General features: G+C 45.7%; 1 protein-coding gene across 1 annotated transcript in view; it reads right to left on the reverse strand.

The window, feature by feature from the left end:
• The window catches only part of MYO5B (myosin VB), a 386,556-nt gene that overhangs the window by 171,054 nt on the left and 189,772 nt on the right, over positions 1-25,730 (reverse strand). Inside the window, exons 6-10 of the mRNA XM_084832892.1 lie at positions 17,782-17,925; positions 13,634-13,715; positions 6,457-6,564; positions 6,012-6,121; positions 1,611-1,876 (exon numbers count right to left, since the gene is read on the reverse strand). Of these exons, the coding sequence (XP_084689018.1) occupies positions 1,611-1,876; positions 6,012-6,121; positions 6,457-6,564; positions 13,634-13,715; positions 17,782-17,925 (710 nt within the window). The remainder of the gene's footprint in view (positions 1-1,610; positions 1,877-6,011; positions 6,122-6,456; positions 6,565-13,633; positions 13,716-17,781; positions 17,926-25,730) is intronic.

Here is a 25,730-nt window from a genome sequence, read left to right on the forward strand (position 1 = left end):
AAAAGGGTTAAGGGAACCCGTGGTGGCTTCCTGTTACAAGTGGTGGGCTCCCCGGTGACTTAAACAGGCTCCAGAGGACCTCCAGGCTGGGGCCATTGAGTCCACTGGCTAGATCGTCTACCAATGCAGGTGACACTCTAGCCTCCAGGGACTTTCTTGATGGTCGCGCAGCCATTCCAGATGATGGAGCAGCCACTGGGAGCCCGTTCACACCATGGAGGATGTCAGGATGTGCCCTAACTACTCAGGTAAGTTCGCCTTGTAACTACGGGGGGGGGGGGGCGTAGTGGAACCATGCAGCACCGTGTGATTCTCAGCTGTCTGACAGGCCCATATGTGGTGGTTCCACTACACCCCCCCAGATTTCCCCTAGCCACCCTCCCTCTGTGCACATGTGATTAGGCCCTGTATGCCAATACCAGGAATTTTGTAAACTTACACTTTTCTTGGTGGCACTTTGTTCCTGGAATATGGCATGGGATATGTTACCTGCTGATCCATGATCCAGCGAAATACAAAAATCCCATATCATACCTTCCCTAGGCAAGGAGGAATTTGTCACAAGCCTAACCTACCTCACAGGGTTGTTGTGAGGATAAATCGGAAAGGAGGAGGAAGATCATGTACACCACCTCGGGCTCCTTGGAGAAAAGGTGGAATATAATTGTATCAGATAAGTTTTTAAAAACTTATGGAACTAGTTACCACGAGAGGTGGTGTTGGCCACTAGCTTAGATGTCTTTTTAAAAACAACAACACAGTGTACAAATTCTTGGAATTCAGGTCTATAAGTGGACATTAGCCAAACGGAGCCTCCATGATGGGAGGCAGTGACTGATGAATGCTGGGACAATCAGCAAGGCATGAATAGTATAATGTGCTCTGCCTATAAGCTTTCTGGCGGCACAATGGGTGGCTACTGTTGGAAGAAAGCAGGGAATCCAAATGGACTCCTGAACTGGATCCAGCAATGCAATTCTTATGTTTTAGGGTATCTGAAAAAATGGCACAATACATTGCAAGATATTGTTTTTAAGAGAATGCTGTAGTTCCTACACATTCTCTTTATTTTATGTAGAACTGTGAAGAGATCTAAGGACAGGCTTAACTTGTGCTGACAGTTCCACATCTGTTTTAACCTATTAGGTTCTGACCTGAAATACTGGGATTACAACACTGGCCTACCTGACAGGGCTGTTGTTAAGTAATACTGCAGGAATACATGTGAAGTGTTCTGAACATTGCAAAGCAGTGACTCTCAAACTGGGATTTAACTATAGCCAGAGCTGAGGCCACAGGACATGTGCGGTGGTTGCACTTGCGGCTATAGCAAATCAGCAAATCATTGCCCTAGTAATCTCAGAAAAAGTCCCCCATGCCTGCGTTTGAGAAACCTTCCTTGCAAGTGCTATGTGAATGCAAAGCGTCAGTGTTATATTCCTGCAAATACAAGCAACCAGACACACTATTAGCACACAAAACTCCAACACCCACAGTGCACTGCAAAAGAAGTAGTCCCTAACAATCAACTGTAGAATTGTCCCAGCATGCAAATGCAGCGGCTTAGAAAATGTCGACGCAACAGAAACCAAAGAAGGCTTTCTGCCTACCCGTAAATGTCCAGCACCCCAATAAAGGAATGTTGCTTGACGGTTGTGTGCAGAGCTTTGTTGATATGTTGCACAATCCAGTTGAATAGCTGGGCATAAATATGCTTGGCCAGAGCATTCCTGGCATTCACAACCTGCGAGCGGGACATGGTCTTGATGAAGGTCTCCGAAGTGGTGACCAGTTTCCGGTGGGAAAGCCAGTGTTCCATCTGGCTGCGCTCCACTCCCAGCAATCTGCAAAAATTATGCAGGTGTTCATCCTCTTTCTAGGATATAAAGAAAGACATCCAGTTCAGCAAAGCATGCAATGGTGGCCGCAACCAGATGACAAGAACCCACCCGCCCTTCTGATTAACTTGGAGGGCGAGGGAAGGAGGCTTTCAATTTTATAGATGAAGCTTGTTTCCAGATATACTGCTTCCAGCGTCATCTAGTAATTTTGGTGCTGCTCAAATTCAACTCATAATATGTTGCATCATTAATATGGCTCATCAAGATCCTTAAGAACTACATTACTATTCTAACCAGGGGGCAGAAGATAGATAAAGATCACCTGCTAGGACTCTGGGTCATTTGCTACATGAGTTTGTGACATCCTATTGTTTAACAAGATGAAAACAAAAAGACCTCCGCTTCACCTAAATTAGACTGCTGGAACAGAGAATGCTTAGGGGGGAAGCAAGGTATGTGTGTGTGTGGGGGGGGGGGAGGAATGACTGAAAGTCCAGTTCTGGGACTGTATACCTCATTCCTGGGCTGAGCATGTGCTCAGAGGCACTTTTTTCTTTCATTCCTAGTGTAGGTCCCAAGCCACTATTTTGCACTGACTTCAATTGTTGGACCGGGGTTCAAAGGAGCTCACGCAAAACCTGAAATCTGTCCACCTCTGTTGTAGGTTACAACTATTGTAAATAAAGCATTTTTTCAGGTCTCCCCAAGTTAAATGTCCTACTCCTTATACCAAATAGTATAAATCACCACATGAGTTGGGATCATCAGGTAGTGGGTTTCTCTGTCTCATGGCAGCTCGATATGGCCAAGGGGTGGGAAAATGCACCATGGGAATATTGATATGGAATTTCCCACCCGCTTTGAGTATTTACCATGAATGCTTGCAAAACCCAGATGTTTTCATAACAACTGTCTGCTCCTGCCCTCCGTGAGCCCCTGTCCACATGCACACACCCCTTTACCCTTATAAAAGAGGGATATTAACTGGTGGCTGGACCAATCACCTCCACAGTTTGTAATTTTCTACATATGCCATGATCCCTGAAGGAAATTATGGCTCTGAGGATGGTCAAATCCATCAGTTTAAGATGTGAGATTGGTCGGAGAGGCTGGCCAATTGGCCTGTCTGCGAGTGACTGGGTGAGCTTTCAGAGGGAACTGCCTTATAAAGACTCTGACCATTGGTCCATCTCACTTAGTACTGTCTGGCAGTGGCTCTCCAGAGTCTGAGACAGGGGTCTTTCCCAGCCCTACCTGGAGATTCCAGGGGTTGAACCTGTGACCTTCTCCATGCAAAGCACATTCGCTACCACTGAGCTATGGTCTTCTCCCACCACCTGTAAGCCACCTTACAAAAGTAGGGGTATTTTGCTTGCATTGGAAGGGGATTGGCAGGGAAGGGCCAGTGTGGTATAGTGGTTAGAGTGTTGGACTGGGACTCGGGAGACCGTGGTTCTAGTCCCCACTCGGCCATGAAGCCCATTGGGTAACTTTGGGCCAGTCACTGACTCTCAGCCTAACCTAACTCACAGGGTTGTTGTGAGGATGAAATGGAGAAGAGGGGGACTACGTAAACTGCCCTGGGTTCCTTGCAAGAGGAAGAAAGGCGGGATAAAAATGTAATAAATAAATAAAGGGGGGAGGGGGAGGGGGAGGGGAGGGAAAGCAAGCCCCATTTCAAGGCTGATCCAAATGCAAATGGGTCTAGGATAGGCATGAGACAGGTTGCCCATTTTTTAAAGAGGGGTGGAGGCTAACATTTGGAGCCCTCCTCTTTGTAAACTGGCCTCACCTTAAATTTAACGTCTAGAAAACTGGGAGGAGGAAGTGGCTGTAAGTGACTTACTATCCCCTGCTTATTTCTAGGGCAAAACATAACTTTGATCTCACACTGCTTTGCAATGACAAAACAATATGCCATTGGTCAGCTCACTTTGAGCCTCACACCTGCAGGCCTCCCCTTGTCAAATCTTGAGAAATTACATGCTATTAAAAGACTACGCAGAAAGGAATGTTTCAACAAGGACCAGATTTTGGACTGAGCAAGGGTGGAAGGGCTAGCAATATGGCTCCATCCTCACTGACTCTGTCCCATAAGACCCAAGCAAAGGATCTTTCCAGTCCTGAGCATGAAAAATGACTGAGATTACAAAGTTCTCTCCCCTTATGCGCCTTGGCTACTGATCTCCAAGCACAAGCCAAGACAGAGGCAAACAGGAGCAAACAGCTGAGGTGCTTATGGGGAGACCTCAAAGAGCTTCTGCTGTTTTTCAGACTGGAAAATATGGGGTTAAAGAGCCCTTTGCCTGTATCTTCAAGACACAGAAAACGTGTTTGAGTTGTTTAATAATGGGTAGGGCCCTCTGTAAATGGTGGCTAAATTCGGGGCATGGGGCATCCAGTCCTCCAGATCTTATCTTTACTTTATAGCTCAGCCTTCCCCAGCCTGGCACCCTCCAGATGTTTTGGACTACAACTCCCAGCATTCCTGACCATTGGCCATGCTGGCAGGGGCTGATGGGAGTTGAAGTCCAAAACATCTGGAAGGCACCTGGTTGGGGAGGACTGCTTCAGATAATCCTGTAAGGTAGGCCAGTTATAAGACACTGTGCACCTCAAAAGCTGGAGAAAGCGTGATATGGGATCAGCCCAGTGCTAGCAGCATGGGTCCATTAGAGGTTCATCTAGTTGAGCAATCTGCTTTCCAGAGTGGCCAGTCAGATGCCTCTAGGAAGCCTACGAGCCTTCTCCTGCTGTTGCTCCCCAGCAACTGATATTCGGAGGTATACTGCCCCAAAACATGAAGTTTCCATGTATAGCTACCATGCGTGCAACTCAAGGAGAAAGCAAATGAGAAAAATGACATCCAGTTGAGTTGTGAGTGAGGGCCACACAAGGCTCTTGTCTTCTCTGCACCATCGTGTTTTGCTACATTGAGTTGCCTCGTCACTAATTAAACGAGTTAACAGACGAATCTAGCATCACAGAGCTACACTTACATTTTAATTAAATAACAGCAATATCATTAAGGGGAGACAACACCATAAGAGAAGATTTCCTTATGTGCCCAATTTGTCAAAGCCCTGAAATTAAACAGTCCATTGCACCATCTCTTGGGTAACAGCAGCAGCACTGCAAAGCACATTTTTATATTTTAATTAAAAAAAAGAAAGCTTCTCTGAAATGGGACATGACAATTGCCCATAATCAGAAGTAATACTATTGTGTTTATATTATTGCATTTGCACTGTTGGAATAATAAACATACACAAAGAGGAAAGGGGCATTGCTAATGCACCTTTAGAGACACTTTCTTTTTTTAGCTGTGTAGCTCATAAACTTGTGGTTTGTTCAGGTGTCCATGTTGTTGTTTTTCTGAACTGCCACAATCCAACCTACCATGGAAGAAGGCAAATCACCCACCTCTGAGGGTCATTATTAAAGCTGACATGCTGGAAATCAGACAGGTCTGACCCTTGAAGCACAATCCAGTGGAAAATTCTCTTGCATAAGCCTTGTTGAAATGAATGGGAGCTGTGCCCAAAGGTCTCCTGATCCCTTAAAGGGCTCTGCCACTTCTCCTTCTCTGTCCCTTATGTCTGGAACTCCTTTCCAGAACACCTACATGGTGCCAGCTCTCTCCTTCTTCTTTCATAACCAGCTCAAAACTCACCCCTGAAGCATTTGGCCAGAAGATGTTTGCTTCTGTTTTTCCCAACTTTGGGTGTCCAGGTGTTTGGATGAAACTCCCATCATCCTCAGCAAGAATGGCCAATAGTTAGGGATGATGAGAGTAGTAGTCCAGCAACATCTAGGGACCCAAGGTTGAGAAAGGCTACCTGAATTGAGAGTTGCTGGCTAGGATCAGGATACTTTACAGGGCCATCTCCTCCCATGCTATTCCACGCATCTGCCTAGGTCAGCCTTCTCCAACCTGGTGCCCTCCAGATAAGTTGAACTACAACTCCCATCATTTCCAGGGACACTGGGAGTTGCTGTCCAACACACCTGGAGGGCACCAGATTGTGGAATGCTGTCCTAGAACTTCCCACAACCTAGACACACAGGAGAGATGCTATACAAAACTGAAAAAGCCCTAAGCTATTAACTGGGATTTAAGGGCAAAGTAAATTGTACAAATGGAGTTCTCCACGTCTGCTACAAACATACCGATATACTGCAAGTCTCTCCATCGCGTTCCGATTCAAGGTCCATGTTTCCAAGGTGCAGGATGGCAGCAAGTATCTTAAAAATCATAATCTGATGGGACTCCTTTACTCCTGAAAGGAACAATTGATATCCAATTTTCACAGAGGGAATATAAAGTGAGAATTGCTTTCATGTGGCTAAAGGACATCCACATTAATTAAACAATTAATGAGGCAACCATAAGTATGTTGATGAATGCATAAAAACCTGTCATCTCAAATTAAATACTTAGAAAATCAGGGTAAAGACAACTAGGTTCTAACACACACACATGCACGCACACGAACGCACACACCCCTCCAAGAGTTACACTATCACGTTATTCCCAGTCCTTGCAAAGGACAGCGGTGTCATCCATACGTTCTGTTGGGAAACTGTCCAAGTCATCTTTAAAATAATCCCTTACCAAGCAGGGTGAAAGCACGCCTGGTTTTCTCAAAATCATCTGCGTCATCCACTCCTTCGATGGATGGCTCCCCTCCCAGAGTTGTATACAAGAAGTCTTTGGCACACACTAGTAGAGAAGAAATGGAGAATGCAGGTTAGTAAAAGCAAGCATCTAGTTACCTGCTAACTCATATTTAGTTTAGCACAATTTTAATGGATTTTCTTGGTGACCACGCTATCATAGGTAATTGTTTTTCATAGGACACATCCCAGAACATACCATGAACAGCTGGAGCAGCTGGCATCTTGGCCCAGGCATTGTATGATGAGAGCTCTATTTCTGGGTTTATTCCGGGGAAAGTTACTATCTCATTAAAGTGGTTCTAACTTCCCCTGAGTGTTCTCAGGATTTAAGGCAGGTAGTCTTTTAGCACTGCAAACCATGCGTTGCTGTGCCTCCTGTTGAGGCGTTTTACTTGAGGCAGCACAGACATGAGCTGCCTGAAGGTTTACAAAATGACCTCTTGTCACACTTCCCCTTAAGTAAATTTACTCAAAAGAGTGCGTGACAATTTGTCATTTCAAGTGACATGCTGATGTGCCTATTGAGAGGCTGCTGTCTCTCCTAAGGCTTCAAAATGAGTTAGGCTGCAAAAATGAAAGTTAACACCATTATTATTATTTATTACCTTTCTATACTGCTCCATAGCTGAAGCTATGCATTGGAGGAAGAAAATCTTTTCCTTTTGAAGTTGGCCATAAAAACAGAAGAGAATACAACTTATGTTCCACCGCTGGCTTATGGAAGAGACTCTCTGCTTAAAATTTATATTTTCTACTCCATAATATGTATAACAAACACTTAAAACTTCCTTTTCATGATTAGTTCAGTGATTCTGCCTGATTAACTGGGCAACCAGCGAACTCTTCCTGAGGACAGCGAGCAAAGTCCTTTTCTTCATAACTTTCCGTTTTATCTACCTTTAATCAAAACGGCATGGTTCTCTTTGAAACGTTCATAGGGATTTTAACAACCACTGCAAGATACATTTCATGATGATTCTTAGGCCACATGGAAAACCCTCAGGGATAGACAGAGCACTGCCAGAAAAAGTCAAGTTACACTTTCAGGATAGCAAGGAAGTTCACCTTTGTGTAAGTATATAGACTCCCAGTGCCAGCAAAACCTATGGACTGGTTAACAAATGCGTGTGCACCACTTGATTTCTCAAGACTTGTAGCTGAATGCATGAAAGGATTCAATGCAAAAAGGATTGTGTGTGCTGTGATGCAAGACTATATGAACATCTATCTGGTGTTTCAATATGGGATGGGTTGTTCACACATGCAAGCCACCCCTCAACATTCCAGCCATCCAGTGAGTAGCACACACATGTAAACTAGCTCCAAGTACTACATATACCAAGGATGGGGAACCTCCAGCCCATGGGCCTAATTTGGCCCACTGAGATTCTGCATCCAGGCTGTGGAACATCCAAGCCTGGCCCCCTGGAGGAATCCCCACTGACATCTTCATTCTCAGATCGGAGGTAACAGTGGAGATGCAGCTGGCAGGGGGACTCGGCCAGCACCAGGGTGAGCAGCTGCTCCCCTCCGTGCTAGCCAAGTAGATTTGTATGGCATGTGTGACATGCAGAGCCAGGGACTCAACCAGTGCCAGGAGGAGCAGCCACTCTTCCTGGCACTGGCTGAGTGGTTTCATGTAGCACTGGCTGAGTCCCTTTCTCTGTGCTCAAGGAGGCACAGTACTCCCAGCACGGAGAAGGACAAAATGCCCAGAGGGTGGGGCAATGATGACACTGAGTGTGGCCACACCCACTGACATCATAAGGCCCACAAAAGGCCTGGTGGGGCAGATTTGGTCCCCCAGCCTAAAACAGTTCTGCATCCTTGACACACAGAGTACATCGACTATATAACAAATGGGGACCCCTATGAACATTCACAGATGTGGATGGCTTAAAAGATTGCAGTACATTCTCTAGGGCTGTTCACTCTGTGAAGGTTTGAGGCCTACAGAGGCAAAAGGAAAAAAGGTCAGGCTTAAGAGGCCTGGTGTTTTTTGTAGGAAGGGGTTATCCCTGAGAGGAGTAGTTTCATTTCCCCAGTCAAGTTCCAGTTTCAGTTCCCCAGTTAAGTTTCATTTCTTCAGGTTTGAAGCAGTACTTTTGGTCTTGGGGAAGGAGGGTATAAAAAGAGAGAGTCAGAAAAAAGAGAGCAGTGAGATCACAGTCAGGGAGACCAGAGCCTAAAGGGGGAGGAACCTGGAGAAGTCTAAGTACAGCTAGGGTAAAGGAACTTGCATTTTGCAACTTTATTTTCTCTTAATGCCTTTTATATCACTCATCTCTAATATGTAAATACCTTTAGTTGTGATTTGCTTGCTTTAATTTGCCAGTAAACTGTTGTGGTTAACCCCTGTGTCTAGAGTGTCAATCGCTCCATGTCTACAGCCTAAACCCTGCATTATTGGAAAGTGAAACGTAAATGGAAGGTGGGGCTCTTAAGGAGGCAAGACATCCTTAAGGCGTTGCTCAGGGGGTCCAGGTCATAAGAGGAACCCCTGACACACTCCCAAGCACAAAAACCCATTCACCCACCCCATTCATATGTCCCCTCCCTCATGCACACACTCGCTATTTCCACTCCTCATCTACTCCGTTCACATAGCATTCTCCATGCCACGGAGACATCCCAGCTTTCTTCGTTCTTCCTGTCCCCACCTCTGTCAGCCCCTGTGACTCTCAGTTCCCTCCCTCATTGCTGCTGCAGCCGCCACCATAGTTTGATCTGAAAGGAAGTTCCATCAAGAGGGCACCTTCCTTCCTTGCACAAACAGCTGCTTCAGGGCAAGGTGGCAAAAGCAACTATTCTAGGAAGGGAGAAGCCCTCTGGAAGGCACTTCCTTCCTCCCAGTTCAAATCTCAGCAGCATCCACAGAAGAGGTGCAAGGGATGTGTGTGTATGGGTGTGTAACAGAGAGAGAGAGAGAGAGAGAGAGAGAGAAGGCAGGCAGGCAGGCAGGCAGACAGTGGCATAGGAGTGTGCTGGCAGGTAAGAACTGGATGTTTCCACAGTTCCTGAAGCACTCCATGCATGCGATGCTCAGGATATGAACATTAAGACAGTACATGTGCGCTAGCCTGAGGAATCTTGGGAGAGGGAATTTTACAGTTTACTCCTGTTTCTTTTGCAAGTCTCAGAGGTCTCTACCATCCTTATTGCAAGTCTGAATTGAGCTCCTTGGAGGAAAGATGAAAATGTGCAGACATCAACATTAAAATAGTTATAACAAATAAATATATATTCATGTGCACTCTGATTCTCACCAATTTGCATAAAGATTCTGGCAAAGTTTCACTAGTTTCCTTCCATTTGTGTATGGTGTATTAACACACGCGCGCACTTGCACAAACGCACACAAGATAAGAACAAATTAAGTCAGGGTTTGATTTCAACAAACTCTCTCCCTGCATTTCAAACAAAGCCTCTGAATGTTTGGTCAAAGACTGTTTGCTGGCTGCTGGAACAGAGAACATGCCACACTGAAACAAACACTCACCCACCCACCAAGAGACAAGCCCAGATGGAGGCTGTAGATGCTTTCGCTTCTCAAAAGCTTTCGAGCTGAAAGAGAAAACGCAATTCCCAGTGTTTTCCCTCCAGACACTGGAGTTGAAAGCAGCTACCTTAATAAACGAGGGTTTCCCTCTTGTGCCAGGGGGTAGTCTCTCTCTCTCTCTCCCTCCCTTTCCTTCCTCCTGCCCCCAGCCTTACCCAGCCCCCTTACATTGTGAATAGGATCTGCACTGTTCTAGATCCTAGTCGTTTTTAAAAAGAGGCTTTTATGGGGAGTTTAATCTTGCTTCTTCAAAACACACACAAAGGGAACCCTAAAATCTACAGTGTCGAAATCCCTCCTCACCTATAAAGCTGACTCAAGGACGGCCATGAACAAGTCACTATCACTCAGCCTAATGCACCACACGTCACGGAACACAGGAAGCTGCCTGATACCAAATCAGAGAACTGGTCTGTCGAGCTCAGCATTGGCTACACCAGGAGCAATCTGGCCTTCCGAGGTACCCCAGAGGGCCAGGCCTCGTCCCGTTGTCCCCGCTACTGTTCCCCTACTGCCAACAGTTTGGTGCTTTCCTGGCTTTTGTGCCGTTTTCCCTTCCATTCGGAAAGGTGGAAATGCCTCTCTTAAGACTTAGTTACTGACAGTAAGAGCTTTAAGCTTAAATATGCTGGTGCTTGGGGTACTTTGGGGCCTGCCCCTTTTGCCTTTGGCCCCGCCCACCCCTGGAATGCGGTCCCCAAGAGCTTCTCTGAAAATAAATGAGGCTCTTGGACTGAAAGAGGTTCTGCATCCCTGGCCGACAGTGACTGGCAGCAGCTCTCCAAGGTTTTAGGCAGGGGTTTCTCCCAGCTCTGCATGGAGATGCCAGGGATCGAATCTGGGATTTTCTGCATGCACTCTACCTCTGAGAAGACCAAGCAACCAGGTCCAAGGGAACACCATCAAAGGGAAGCACAGCCAAGGTGCTCCTGATAGGAGCTGCTGACTAGTCTGCCAGTAGTGTCTTCCTGCTTCCTTTTACACAAGCTGCTAGGAGACTCAAGCCAAAGGGAGGAAGGAACTTGGCCATCTCTCAGACCGGCTTATTGTCAGGGTGGAAACTGAGCCAATAGAGCCCCAGAGCAGTCCTGATTCTGAGGAGGAACAGCAACCCGTGGGAGAGGAGCTCGCTCATCTCTCACAAGCACAGCAGCTAGCAGAGATTCCTCCTGCCAGCATTCCTGGGATAGATAGTGACCCTGGCAGTGAGAGAGTGCTGGAGGGGGGCTTGCTGGACGCTCAGCGCAGACACAGGGAGCGACGACAGATGGAGGGCACAGAAAGGAGGCATAGCGCTCGTTTGGCGCGCAAACAACGCTCACGTCCCGAGGGCCCAAGGGAAAGAGGGAGGATCTCTCCCTAGCCCATAAGTTCAGGGTCTTCCCATGGTTCTCCTTCAAACGGGGACCAACTGCCTAACCTGGAGCATAGGCTACTCTGCTATCTTTCCCCAGTGCTGTTCCTTGCTTTGTCGCTAGTGATTAGTATCTGAAAGAGTCATAAAGGAATAAAGTCTCGGAAAGAATCCTCGTCGTCTGTGTCCTGAGTTGGCTATTGGTGGGGACTGCAAGAGGCAGCTAGGGCACTCCTAACACTTATATTCCAAGCACAGTGGGGCAGAAGAGTGATGCCATACAAAGTAGCATACTATGGCTGCAGCCCAAAGGAGGAAACCAAAGCTGCAGGTGCTGTCTGTTGCTTATTAGGGAACTGAGTACCCTAAGCTGCTCCTCAGAGGCAGAATGAAATCTAGGAAAGGCTTTAAGCCACACATCTTTATCAGCCTTCCCCCACATGGTGCCCTCCAGACGTGTTGGATTACGTCTGCCATCACACCCAGCCAGTGCAGCTGCTGGGGGTCTGGGCTGGCTGGAGATGATGGGAACTGTAGTCCAAACATATGGAGGGTGCCAGGCTGGGGAAAAATGATCTATATGGTTTTCCATATTCCAGGCAAAGAAGCATCTTCTCAAGAAGAGCACCCAGCTCAAAATATTTTTGACCACTCTGATCCCTGACGGAACCTTTTGTTTTTCCCTGTGATTTCCTGAGGCTGCAGGGACATCCTTTCCATTTTTAAAAAAACAGGTTTTTGTGTCTTATCCTTCAGCTCCTTCACATATCGCACTGAAGGTTTTTGGAGCTCCCCCTCAGCGTTTTGGGAGTGACTCGGCTGTCAGTTGCTGTTGAGAGAACACATGGGGGCCCCCAAAGCCCCTCCGGGTACCTGGCACTCAAGCTTTGGTTTGTGCCAAAGCACCATTGCCTTGGAGTGGGAATCGATGGTTAACAGAAGCCATTTCAGTCGACTCAGGGTGGAACCAGGAATTGCAAGGAAAACAGGGTTCTCTTACAAGTGTATGGAGCCAGTCTGGGGGCACTCACAGGTGATAACCAATATTTGGGATTGGGTGTTTAACCCCTTCTGACTTGCTAGTTCCCCCACAAATTCCCCACCCAGCTAAATTTAATTGATTTTTCCCACAGCTCAAATCTAAAACCAGAAGTAAGCCTGACTTGAGGGGAAAACGTCCCTGAAAAGAGATTTGCAGGGCAGAATCAGAAGGTACATGAGGGATTAAGCACCTGCTCTCTCACCAGTCCTCCCTTCTAAATCCTGCTCCCACAATTCCATTATCTCAGCAATATTGGGGTTAGGAATACGCATTTGCCAAGTTGACATGTTGTTCTACCCTGTATTGGGGGTCAAACCATGCTAGCATCCAGCCAAAGAGAAAAAGGATTTTACGAGGCCTTTCAAACTCGTTGCTCTATTTGTACACACTGACACACTAATTATGCATAAGTAGCAAAGCAAACATTTTCCATTGTAGTTATACCAGTGTAAGCCACATCATGATGGTAGGGCAGAGACAGGCTTGGTGTCAAGAGCAGGCATGGTTGGGCACCTGCTGAGGACCCACACCCCAGCAGGGGCCCGCTGACAAGAGCTTCCTGGAGTTGCTCCTCATTTTCACCATTGCAACCTACTTGTTCACCTGCCTCTTGCTCTGGCCCAGGCAACGGTGGCAGTGACGAGGAGGAGGAATAGATATCACTGCCTACTTGCTCACTGTCTGCCAAGCAAACAAGTGGTAGCTATAATGAGGAGGAGGAGCAGTAATAATAGCTGGTAACAATGGTGGTGAGAGGGTAAGACTCGCAGATGAAGGGGGCCCATGGAACTCCCTCAAAAACCTGGAACTGGCACTGGGCAGAGAGAGGGAGGATGTATTGTAGAACCCCTTGCAACAGTGTCTGGGTGTAGGGGGCAGCTTTTATACCTCAAGTATGCATGCCATAGTGCAGCCCATTTACTTTGTCCCAGAGAACTGAATGGGAGCCACTGAGGCCAACTCCGCCAGTATTTGCATAACCTCGCTCATTTCTGCACATAGCCCCACCCTGGATTCCATATCCTGAACATAGTCGCATCCAGGAACTGGCTGTATGGAATCTCAGGTCCGGGATCTTACAATTTTGGTAGTGCACGGTAGAATGTGGTAGATCTCTTTCAGTGGAGAGGCTGAATATACAAGGGTAGTATACTCACCTAGCGAGAGTTCTTTCAATTCTGGAAGATGGGCGGAGGCACATAGCTGGTAGAATATGTGATAGTTTCGCTCATCTCCTGCCTGAAGAGTAAAACAGACTTGGTTTCAGACATAAGGGATGCAAAGATTGGATAACCGAGAGAACCTCCTTTCCCCTCCTGCAGGTCTATCCAAACTTCAGATTCCACACACACCCCTCCCCAAGATGCCAGCTAAGGATGAGTTTTATTTTATTTATGCTAGCTCAAGTTAGCTGTAAACCATGTGTAATTACTTTTAAATGAGCAGTGAGGAAACAAGAGGCACAGTTCTGATCTTCATTAATAAAAGAACAGGAATGTCCAAACCATGGTCCTTAAAAACCTGTGAAGGGACACAATTATTACTCCCATTTTATAGTAGAACAACAGGGTTGAGACAATGAGACTTTCCCAAGCCACATACAAATCCGTGGTTCAGCTGGGATTTAACCAAGGGGTCTCTGGATTCAAGCCTCACAGGCCATCCAGTCAGTGGAGGCTGGTGACTCCAATGTTAGTAGGCAGTGTATCTGCTGTGGGTTTCAGTCAGAACCAGTCAGAACTCTAAAGGAGTTCTGATTGCTTCTGACTGAAACCCAGAGTGGATGCACCACCCCACTGTCATTGGAGCCACCAGCTTCCACTGATTGGGAAACTGTAGTTTGTTTGGGGAAAATGTGAAACCGCAGTTAAGAATGAACCAGGAATGGAGGATTTAAATCTCCTCCTCTCTCATGTGAAGGTAGTGCATACAAACGAGACCTGTGCCCACTTGTTTTCCTAGCAATGAACCATACTTATGTTTGAATCACGTCTGAAAGATGGGCATTAGCAGCTGCTGACTGCCATTTTACCCTCATCCTTTTCTCCTGGAAGTGTGTCACTTCCAGTTGCACAGCCTTCCCCCAGTCTGGGGTCCTCCAAATGAGTTGGACTACAACTCTCAGGAAACAGCAAGAGGGGAAGGCACATACGTGTCCTGAAACAGAAAATATTCTCAGTTGCCTGAAAAAACTTTTATTATGCCCAGTGTGCTTCAGAAAGGACTTCCCTTCCTCAGGGACCGCTTATCTTTCTCCAAAAGTATTGCAAACAAAATGCTTAAAAAACCATTTTAAGACAGAAGAAGCATTTGAAGGTTTCTTTGCAACACACTGGAGAAAGAGAAGTGGTGCCTGAGGGAGGAAAGTCCTTTCCGAAATGCATGGGCATACTAAATGTTTTTTCAAGCACCTGAGAATATTTTCTGTTCTTTTTTGGACTACAACTCCCATCATACCTCAGCCAATATGGCGGAGGTTGGGGGTTGGAGGAAGGCTGCAATAGCATGAAAAAGTGAATATTTTAATGCCATACATACTAGAGAATACTACACTGACAGAGGCTGGGTGCACACAACATGCTAACCCACACTTAGCGGTTGAGTGTGGGTTGTTGTTGAACTGTGGGTTAGAGTGTTATCTGAACCCAGGACATTTTCCCCAGGGTGGCTTGTTAACCATACAATGTGGCTTATTTTTCTCAAACAAGCCACCTTGAGAATCCATGGTTTGTTGGGCGGGTTTGGGCAACATGCTAACCCACGGTTAAAACAACAACTCATAGTCAACCAATGAAGGTTAGTGTGTTGTGTGAACCCAGCCAGAGAAATACAACATAAAATGATACAAGCATATCTTCTGAAAGTGGTCTTTTGGTTATAACGAGTGGGATCTGCAACAAAAAGTTGTACTCTAGACTGCTCCTGATCAGGATTCTAGCCAGTCAGACATGCTCTCTTCCAGGAGATTCCATTGCATTCCTCCTACCCTCAACAGTTCCCCCACTTTCACCACCACCAGTCAGTTAGCGTTCTGTTCCTAGTCATATTTTTTGTTTTTCTGCAACTCTTGCTCCAAGCCTGCTGGTAACTCCCTCTTGTGCATGGATGGTGTTGTTCTGGCTACACAAGGATCCACACTCAATGAATTAGTTCTCTCTCAGTAAAAAGGATGGTTCTTGATCTTTGTTACCAGTTACCTGAAAATCCACAATTTAAAAACAACAACAACAACACACACGTTGCTGGAGTTTGGTGTCTGAGGAGGGTAAGTTAAGGTAATGTTAAGGCAGAACTTTCCATCCTACCATCTACAAAGGCAGGCATCAAAGGCATTTATAAGCACCCAGGATCCCAAGTGGTTTTGGACCAAAACCTTTGCAGCTTTAAGCCTGAGCTGAGAAACTGCTACTGCAAAACTTCTGCTGAACAAGAACAGAGGGCACCAGCCAACATCAGTTCAGTAGAACACAATATGAAAACAATTTGGAAACAAATCAGGATGGTAAACAATAGATGGGTGGGCAACTATTTTTCTATCAAGGGATGCATTTCTGGGGTGGGGTGAATCTGCTGAGCACTGCATACCAGTGACTGGTGGGGCTGAAGCCAGTTGGAAGGATCAGACCAGTGGTGAGCAGAGCCATCCCCTTCCTCTCTCTTTCTGGCATTTTTCACACGGAGCTTTTATCCTGCTGTTGAGATAGCGCTCTCACGGAAGTCTGTGGGTTCTTTAGATGATGCCGTGAACCTCCAGGGCATCTCCTGAACTAAATGCTCTCTGTTCCATTTTTAAATAGATTGCAGATAATGAGCTATCAAATTACCCCGTTGTGTTCCGCTTGAGTTCCCTCCGTGAAAAGAGGAAAAGCGGCAAGAAGAGGCGCAAGATCAATGAAACACATGGAAGGCTCAGATACGGGGAGAAGGAGGGGGAAAGGGGAGGAGGGAAAGGAAGTGTGTGAAAAAGGGAGTCGTTGTGATCCTGCATTTAAAATGGAAGCAGAAAGACCCATTTTAAATGCGGGATTTTAAGCTGGTATAGAGATACTCTCTGTCACCCCCTTTTCTCCCTCTTTCTCCCCAGAGGGTCAAATTACACATTATGTCAGCTGAGACTATTGTTTAAAAAAAAAAATAGAGGAAATGTGTGAGGTCCTGATTCAGATCGGGACATGCCCCAGGAGGGGAGGATTAAACCTCTCTTCCCCATATTTGCTTCCTGAAATCCCCCCCTCTCCCAGCATAGGGATTTTAAAAAGAGGAAAAAAAACCACTCTCCCTAGATTCTAAGGGAGACTTTCTTTGTTTTTAATCCTTCTGTGTGTGGTGGGGGGGGGGGGGGATTTCAGGAAGCAAAGAGGCGGGGAAGGTTTAATTCTCTCCTCCCAGTGTGTGGTGGACCTGATCTGAATTAGGGCCATACACATTTACTCTAAAGTAAAACAACAACAAAAAAGAATTGCCTTCGCTACATGCTGCACAATTAACTTAACATGTAGTTTGACCCCCAATGGGCTGCCATGGAAGGGATGATCGCTCTGGCCAGAGGTCTGAACTATTTGCTTGCAGAGGTCTTTTGTTATTAGGCCAAGGGTCAAAAGATATTAGCTTGACAGCCACATGCTGCCCACCAGATTCTAACAGAATCTGTGATAAATGGATGAAGATAAGCAGCGACCTTGTAAATACTAAGGGCAAGCAACACTCCTGATGACTCTCGACACTGGTTTGGGCAGGGAGCATGACCTGCCCACAGAGGTCAGAGAAAGAGACGGAAAGGAAGCAAAAAGCATATGATAAGTATGGAATTCATAGTGATAATTTAGAACTTGCTCCCTCTTGTACTGTTTAAAATGAATCCTCACTAAAAACCTTAGCTATGCTATTTTATTTTTATGGTTAAATGTTATTGGTTTTGTAAAAAAATTGTGAAAATTGAATAAAAAACAAGTTTTTAGAAAAATAAGGACTCTTCTCCCCACCTGTCCTGCAGCAAATCTCATCATTTAGTACAAGTGGAAGGCTGTCCACCCCACAGAAGTTTGAAGTGGACAAGGTGTACGGCAGAATTACACATGACACAAGGATACTGCCACAAACAGCAGTCTGGTGCCAAGTCCCCCATCACCACCCCAAATCAGGGGCAAGGAAATGTAGAACGTCATGATACAATGACACAGAGTAAGTAATAAGTAGGGATGGAGAAGGGTCAAAATAGGAGCCCTGTTTTAGGCAGGAGCCCTGTGTCAAGTGTAACATGTAGGTCAGCCGCTGAAGCAGGGGGGAAGAAAGCTGATAAACTAACCTGGAATACAACTCTTGATTTCTCGAGCAGATATGTCCTCATGTTGGCACCGATGATACGGTATCGTTTATCAAAACCAATCTGAATGTATTTCCCAAAGCGACTGCTGTTGTCATTTCGGGTTGTTTTCGCATTGCCGATTGCCTTTATGAAACAGAATAAAATATTAGAAACAAAGGCCCTTTTCGCAAGAAAGTGTATTATCTCTCAAGTACATTTTATAAACTTGCAGTTGCCTATAAATAAATAAAAATACATACATATATATAGAGGGGGGGAGAGAGAGAGAGAGAGAGAGAAGGACAGACAGAGAATGAAAAGTATCTTAAATAAGTAAGCTGTGTACTCTTTAAAATGACTATAATGCACTCCTTCAGTTTCTGGTTCCCCTATCTGTAAAACGGGAACAACAGTGATTTATTTTACAGGACTGCTTTTGAGGACAAACAATTAAGACTGCAAAACACTTTAAAATGACAAGATGCTACATATTGCAATGTATTTTGCTATCACATAACTGTGAATATGATTATCACCGTGGGCTGCCTTACCTGGCCATGGTCTCGGCCTTGACAAAGCAGTATTAATACATAGAGATATTCCATGTCATGTGTCCCCACGTGAATGAATTATTAGACAATCTTCCTCGAGGCTCCTGAATGGCTAGGAGGGACCTGAAACGGGGCATGCCTTTCTCCCCATACTCCTGACTAAGGATGATGTTTCTTTTCACACAGAGACATGTTTTACAATAGACCACACTAGTCAAGTCAGACGGAGTGTGCTGAGTTTGGGGGTTCAATAAGCTAACGGCATTTGGGAGGGGGGCTGGATGTCTCTCTCTGGGGATCTGGTGTAGGTCAGTGGACTTTATTCCTCCACCTACGATCAGCCTGTACATTTGTAAATGAACTCAAATGCTACAAAATACCAATAAGGCCCCAGTGACCTCCTTCTAAACTTAGGTAAATACTGTGCCCCTGGGTCTTCTCCTTCCTTGGAGGAGTGTAAATGAGTATTGCAATATGTTCCTGATACAAGCTTTATGGATTTGCTGCAAAAGCTGTTATCATTTCTTTAATATGTGCAGCTTGGATGGAACTGGCAAAACACTACTTCTCAAACACTGCATTTGTGATATTTTAGAATTTGGGATGGAGTGACAATGGAAAAACCTATGAAGTCAAATTAAACTTCCTGAAAGGTTGAAAAGTAGCAACTGTTATTGCTTATGCAAACACTGCATAAATATGAATTTTTGATCTACCTAAACATCTATTCCTTTGTATAAATGCACTGTGCTAACCATACAAATAAAGGATCCAGTATTTTAAATGGAAATATTTCTTCTTCCCTTTTGTGTTGTCTACTTGCTTTCCATGTATAGTGTGTGTCTGTGTGTGTGGAGTAGTAGTATTTATTTTAATTACTTAGGTTTTTATGCCACCTTTCCTTCAAAGAGTCAAGGGTGAAACAAATGGCATCCTTCCCTATCTCTCCATTTTATCCTCCCAGCAACCCTGTGAGGTAGGTTAGGCTGACAGTTGCACCCAATGCACCCATGTTACCAGTGAGTTTCACGGCTGAGTAGGGATTTGAACCCAGATCTTCCCTGTTCAGCATTCTAGCTTGTTACGCTGCAACCAAAATCTGGGCTGCAGAGTTGGAAGAGATGCAAGACTATATGCTATCTGACAGTAGGAGAATTCAGATTGCACAGGCATAGGAGTATGCTGTGTTTACAAATTGGGCAAAAAGCCTCAAGCACCTACAAGGGAAAGAGATGCTAATTCTTTTTTCTTTGCCTCTCCATGCAAGGAAAAGAAACTTTACAACTGAAAGTGAGCAGAACAGGGACACAGCGGCTACCCCAGCTCAACTTTATGTTGAAACTGCATTTCCTTTTAAAGGTGAACCGCTTGCATTTAGACAACAGGAATGGCCAACAACCTGCCCCAAAGACACCAATTCTAGGCCACCAAGAATCCAATCTACCCAAACTTCCAGAAGCAGAGAGTAAGCATCTATCAAGAAGCACATTTAACCATTTTAAATCCCACCTTTTCACCATTTAGGCCAGACTTGGATCCAGTCAGGAGTGGGCAATTTTGGTGGGGTTGGAGGATACACTGACCCCTGTGGAACCTTTGGGGGCTGCATGAGTGGGTGGGACTGGTGGTGGGGTCACGACATACATGCACACAAATTCGCCCCCCCCCCCGCCGCAATCCTAATCACTGGGGATGATGAAGTTAAAGCCTCCCCCTCAGCAACCCCTCTCAAGATCACTAATAGCAGTAAGGGAACAGCAATCTTGATAAGGAATGCTGGAGGGTGGGAGAAGAGGCTTTGACTTTTTCCCCTCCCCCAGTAATCCTGATGAAGGGTTTCCCCCTAACAGCAGTGGGGAAACAATGATCTGTTTCCTGCCACCCAACCGATGGCTAGTCAGTTTGGCGGCAGGGTACCCTGGAGCTCTGCAGGCCACACACAGAGCTGCCAAGAGCCACATGTGGCCTGCAGGCCATGGGTTGCTCACACGGTATTTAACGACATGTCTGGTCGCCACAGGTGACCAGGAATTGCATGCAAGCAAATCGATGGAACTCCGTGCAGGCAAGTGAGCACTCTGGTGGAGAGGGAATGGATTACACCATCCTTCCTCCATCGGCACGCTTGGTTTCTATGCAGCCATGGAGGAAGTAAAGTCTCTTCCTCTACTGATGGGCTGGTGGAGAGGGAATGCATCACCCTGTCCTTTCTCCACTGTCCACTTAGTAGAAATCAGTCAGTCAGTCAGTCAGTCAGTCTGTCTTTCTTAGTAGCCTGCATTTCCATGATGGCCAGAGAAAAGTCTAGTAACTTTTGTGAGCTTATTTGCAAGGGTGCTTTAGGTCTTCAAGGCATTTTACAAACATATTTGAATAAAACGTCTCTGCCTCAGCAGATGTGGGATTCTACATATAGACCTTCCACCCTTGAACAATCCAAAAGACTCCCTTTAACTCTATGCCTGAGGTCTACTCTGGAGGGCTACTCCAGCGGGCTAATAGCCCCTGGTGTCTCCCTCCAATGATGCCCCAGCAATGCCCCAATAGTTGCAGCCTTCCCTGAAGCACACCCTCCCTGAAGCATACCCTCTGGCCAGTCCAGGAGCAGAGCAGATAACTATGTCTGGATTAGGTTGGGGCCATACAGTTCTTGCCATATGGATCTTCCAAAGGCAGTTGACTTTATGTACAGAGCAAACACTGCAGCTGGGTCATAGGCGAGCCAAGCTACATGGTCCTCAAACTTTGCCTGAGTGAGGGTGGGTTCACATAGGTGAAAACTTAGCTTGTTGCTCCCCCATAATCCTGGTTTGAAGAACTGCATGAATAAAAGCCATGTGCACTGGTAACACACATCTTAATCCCCCAGTGATTTCTGCAGTTCTGAGAGAGCATTTTTGGCACTAGTTGCCGTAATAAGGCTTGATCTCCACATGCAGCAGAAAGAAATTAAGTAGAGTCCTGAAGTAGCGGATGGTACCATTTCAGACTACAAGGTTGTGAGTGTGTGTGTGTGTGTAGAGCATTTTTAATGTTATCCTTCAAACACAAACCCCGTCTCTAAACAGAACAATTCTGCATCCAATCTCAAATGTTCATCTATTGCAGGGGTGCCCTCCAAATGTTTTGGATCACATCTCCCACAAGCCCCAGCCAGCATGGCCAATGGTCAGCAATTATGGGAGTTGTCATCCAAAACATCTGGAGGACACCAGGTTGCCTACCCCAGAGTCATTTGCATAAAAAACAACAAAGAGACTTGTGGCACCTTGGAGACTAATAAACACACTGTGGAAAAAGCTTTTGTGGACTAGAGTCTGCTTCATCAGACTGAAAGGTTCTAGCACAGCAATCTCCCTGCTGTACTAGTTTTCAGTTTTCAGGGAATATTAGCAGGGTGGTACATATGGGAGCATGCAAAAATGTGACCCTCTACCTGCAGCCCAGGCAGCCTATCACCACATTTCTCTGTATGAGTAAATAGCCTCTTTCCTGCAGTGACAAAACAAAGGGGTACAAAATTTCACTTAAGCTCAGTAGTGAAGTGGCAAATTCAGAAGTGCAGGGGCACTTTGTGACAGTCACAGCCACAGCCCCTCACAGCCACGCCCCCTTCTAAGTTTATAAATCCTGTAAGATATACAGCCTTCAACTGGGATTCAAAAACAGTGCAGCTGAGAGTAAGGCAGTGGTATTTCAATTGGACGTCTGAGAAAAATGCAGGGGTGTTAAAATCTTTTTTCACTCACCCACCCACTCACCCACCCACCCACTCAAACACAAACATTTTAGGTTTTCAAAATATGATACTCTATGGAAGCTTCACCCTCTCAACTCAGCTCTCATGGACAGAAACAGCCCCCTTGCACACTCCCTTAGTGCCCCAACATTACCCATTAGCCTTCCCTAAGCTCCTTCATTATATCTCCTCCCTCCCCTCCAACAGAAATGTCCACACACCCAGCTGGATTGAAACACACACACACACACACCACAGAGAGAGAGAGAGAGAGAGAGAGAGAGGGAGGGAGGGAGGGAGGGAGGGAGGGAGGTGTAGTGGTAAATTTGGAAATACGGGAGCTCATTGTGACAGTCTCCAAGGGCAGTCTAAAAATTTCAGGCAGCTGTGTCAATTCCTATTAACAAACCAGTTCTAGGAGTTTTTATCTCCACCAGGAGCACATCTTTGGTAAAGCAAATAGGTCTTAATTGCCCATTCCAGACCAAGCCACCCCTAAATACCTTAGTTTACAACAAGGAACAATATATTGTTGCTTGGAAAATTCATTCTCCCCACAGCTACAGTGAGGATCGCAGCTGAGCTCAGAGGGAACAGGGAATTCTGAGTGGGGTGGCATATGACATCAGAGTCCTTGCTAATGAAAAGGTGCTGGGGCTGCATCGCTGCAAGTCCTGCCTCCACTACACCACTGCTTAAGCTTCCACTCATTGCAAGTTCCACCTGACCCAAACCATCTTCTCATTGACATTTCATCCCAACCCAGAAGTCAGCTCTGAAAACTCCCCATTTTGCCTAATGATAGGACCGGCACTAACTATTGAGCACACTGTTCCCAGGGCTGTGTGAGTTCTACAATTCTATGGAAGTGCAATGTGGGAGTGGCCACACACTCGAGCTTCCTGAAAATATTAGCTCTTTTAAATCAAGTTTTTAGCCCTTATAGTTGAGCAGCTTTGCCACACCCAAGCCATCTTCTTGTCACTGTTCCGACTCCCCTTCATCTGAAACCCAGTTTTGAAAAGTCACCATATTGAGCCAATCACAGAATTAACTGGCACAGGATGGGTTGAGGAAATCCTTGAGTGCTTTAGAAAAAAAAAGATTTACAAGTCCCAATCATAATTTAAGCTAAACAGGGTATATATTTTGTGTCTACAAGGAAGAAAATGATAATGATATGAAATTTATGAAAGTAACCTCTGTGTCTCTCTCTCTCTCTGTAGCTCATAAAATATGAACAAGCTTCTTATTAAACATCTAAATGCACACAGCAACCTTGAAGGGGTGGTGATAAAACTACTTCAAATGACACCAAAGAGAGGAGCAAGGCTGTCATGTTAGGACAGGAGGAACGTACCAGGTGATCTCCAAAGATAAAATGGCTTCAGTGCAACATGCCCGAGCAATTGTCATTTAGAGGCAAGCAGGCACTTTGAGAACCCATGGTTTGTTCTTGGGTTGTTCAAGGTGGTTAACAAGCCATACTGCATGGTTAACAAGCCATCCTGCGAAAAATGACCTGGGTTCAGACAACAGGCTAACTCATGGTTCAGCAAACAACCCACGGTTCAACAACAACCCACAATCAACCACTGATTGTGGGTTAGCATTTAGCCCCATTGGCTACAAAGAGACACAAGCATGCAGGGCAAAATGTAAAATATGGTGGTTGTAGATTCGCATCTGAGCACATCGGGTTTGGACATCTGAATTTGTGCTGGTAGCCACATCCCCATTACTTCTTACCCTACATTACCCATGACAACTTATCTGATAGGAGCCTATTATCCCACTCAAACCTCTCAGCATCTGCGGATGAGAGTTATAGGAAACATTCTACAATTTCAACATTCACCTCAAAATGCACACATCTGAGGTAGACTAATTACAGGGGGGGGAAAACAACCAATTATTCATCACTGGCATGGTTTTGATCAACACCACTTTGTTCCCTGGTGGTGGCTGCTTCCTGACACCATCTTCCTCCCTCTTCCCTACCCTGACGGCCTCATTTGCCCACAGTGCCATTGGAATTGGTTAGCTAAAGTGATGCATGCAATTTGTTCATGTACGTCTGTGACATCTTCCACAAAATTACATGGATCAGCACAGCCAAACGGTGTTGAGAACAAAGAATAAGAAAATTGGTGCCAAGAGGAACAGCACTGAAACAACCTGAAAATGTTTGCGAAGAGTGTTGAAAGCTACATGGAAGCCATTTCTCAGCTCTCACAAACGCAAAGGTAAGAAACTTCAGAACAGCCCCAATTAAAACACTGTTTGAAGCTATCGTACAAGCAACAGAATGTGCGGTGTATGCTCCTCCAATTAGGACCACCTAAGCTCCTTGTGAGATTTACTCATCACAGGATTTACTTCCACATGCCTAATTCCATCCTCTCATCAACACTCTTTCAAATTAACAATTCTGTCATCAGAAAACAATCCCGCAGGGATCACAGGGTAGAATCTCAATTACTGTCATTGGGACCGGGTTGGCTGTGTTAATAGAACAGGGAGGAAGGAAGCAATCATGTGGCTGCTGCAGACAGCTGGATCTTCTGCAAATACCATCCTAAGACGTATGACAGTGGCAGGGAAGGAACCACCACCAGATATTAAAAAGTGAAAAGGCCAAAGGGCAGATTAACAGTTCCACTGAACTTCCCTGAACTCTCAATATTATAAGAAGGCAAGCAGACGCAACATAATCCCATTACGGAATGAGAGGCAAAAATCCAAAGCTCCAGAAGAAATGCAATAGGAATGCTGCTGTTTTTCAATTGTGTTTCTAGAAGATCTTATGCACAGCTTGGAAACTACAAGTACCAGCACTGGCAAGGCCTTGTTTGAAGCACCATGTCCAGTACTGGGTTGCACCTATCAAGAAATCTATTATTAGCATTGCTTGCAAAATAGTAATCATTAAAACAGATGGTGTATACAAGGAAGGGCTGTATATTGCAAGGAATAGAAGTAGACACCATTCACAATGAATCTCTCCATTAGTACACACACAGAGACACACTGCACTCCCCACCCCCACCCCCCATGGCATCCCAGCTGATGGAGATGGAGTCACCAGGGTGCCTGGGATATGTTTTTGTATTGGGGTCTGAGCAGTCTGAAAGCAAAGCAAGGGTGTAGCATTGCAGAAGCTGGAACTGCAGCATGGTGCGCCAATGTGACAGCAATCACAGAACTGGGGTAGGTCCAGTCAGGATCAGGTGTAAGAGCTGGAACTGCACACATAGAATCATAGAATCATAGAATAGTGGCGTTGGAAGGGGCCTATAAGAACATCGAGTCCAACCTCCTGCTCAGTGCAGGAATCTAAGTCAAAGCACCTGACAGATGGCTGTCCAGCTTCATCTTGAATGCCTCCGGTGTGAGAGAGCCTATTACCTCCCTAGGTAGTTGGTTCCATCATCATATTGCTCTAACAGTCAGGAAGTTTTTCCTGATGTTCAGCCGGAATCTGGCTTCCTGTAACGTGAGCCTGTTATTCTGTGTCCAGCACTCTGGGATGGTTGAGAAGAGATCCTGGCCTTCTTCTCTGGGACAACCTTTAAAGTACTTGAAAAGTGCTATCATATCTCCCCCTCAGTCTTCTCTTCTCAAGGCTAAACATGCCCAGTTCTTTCAGTCTCTCCTCA

Source organism: Heloderma suspectum, chromosome 2 (genome assembly GCF_057233095.1).
Source record: "Heloderma suspectum isolate Gila_16-S chromosome 2, 16-S_ref, whole genome shotgun sequence".
Taxonomy (NCBI): Eukaryota; Metazoa; Chordata; class Lepidosauria; order Squamata; family Helodermatidae; genus Heloderma; species Heloderma suspectum.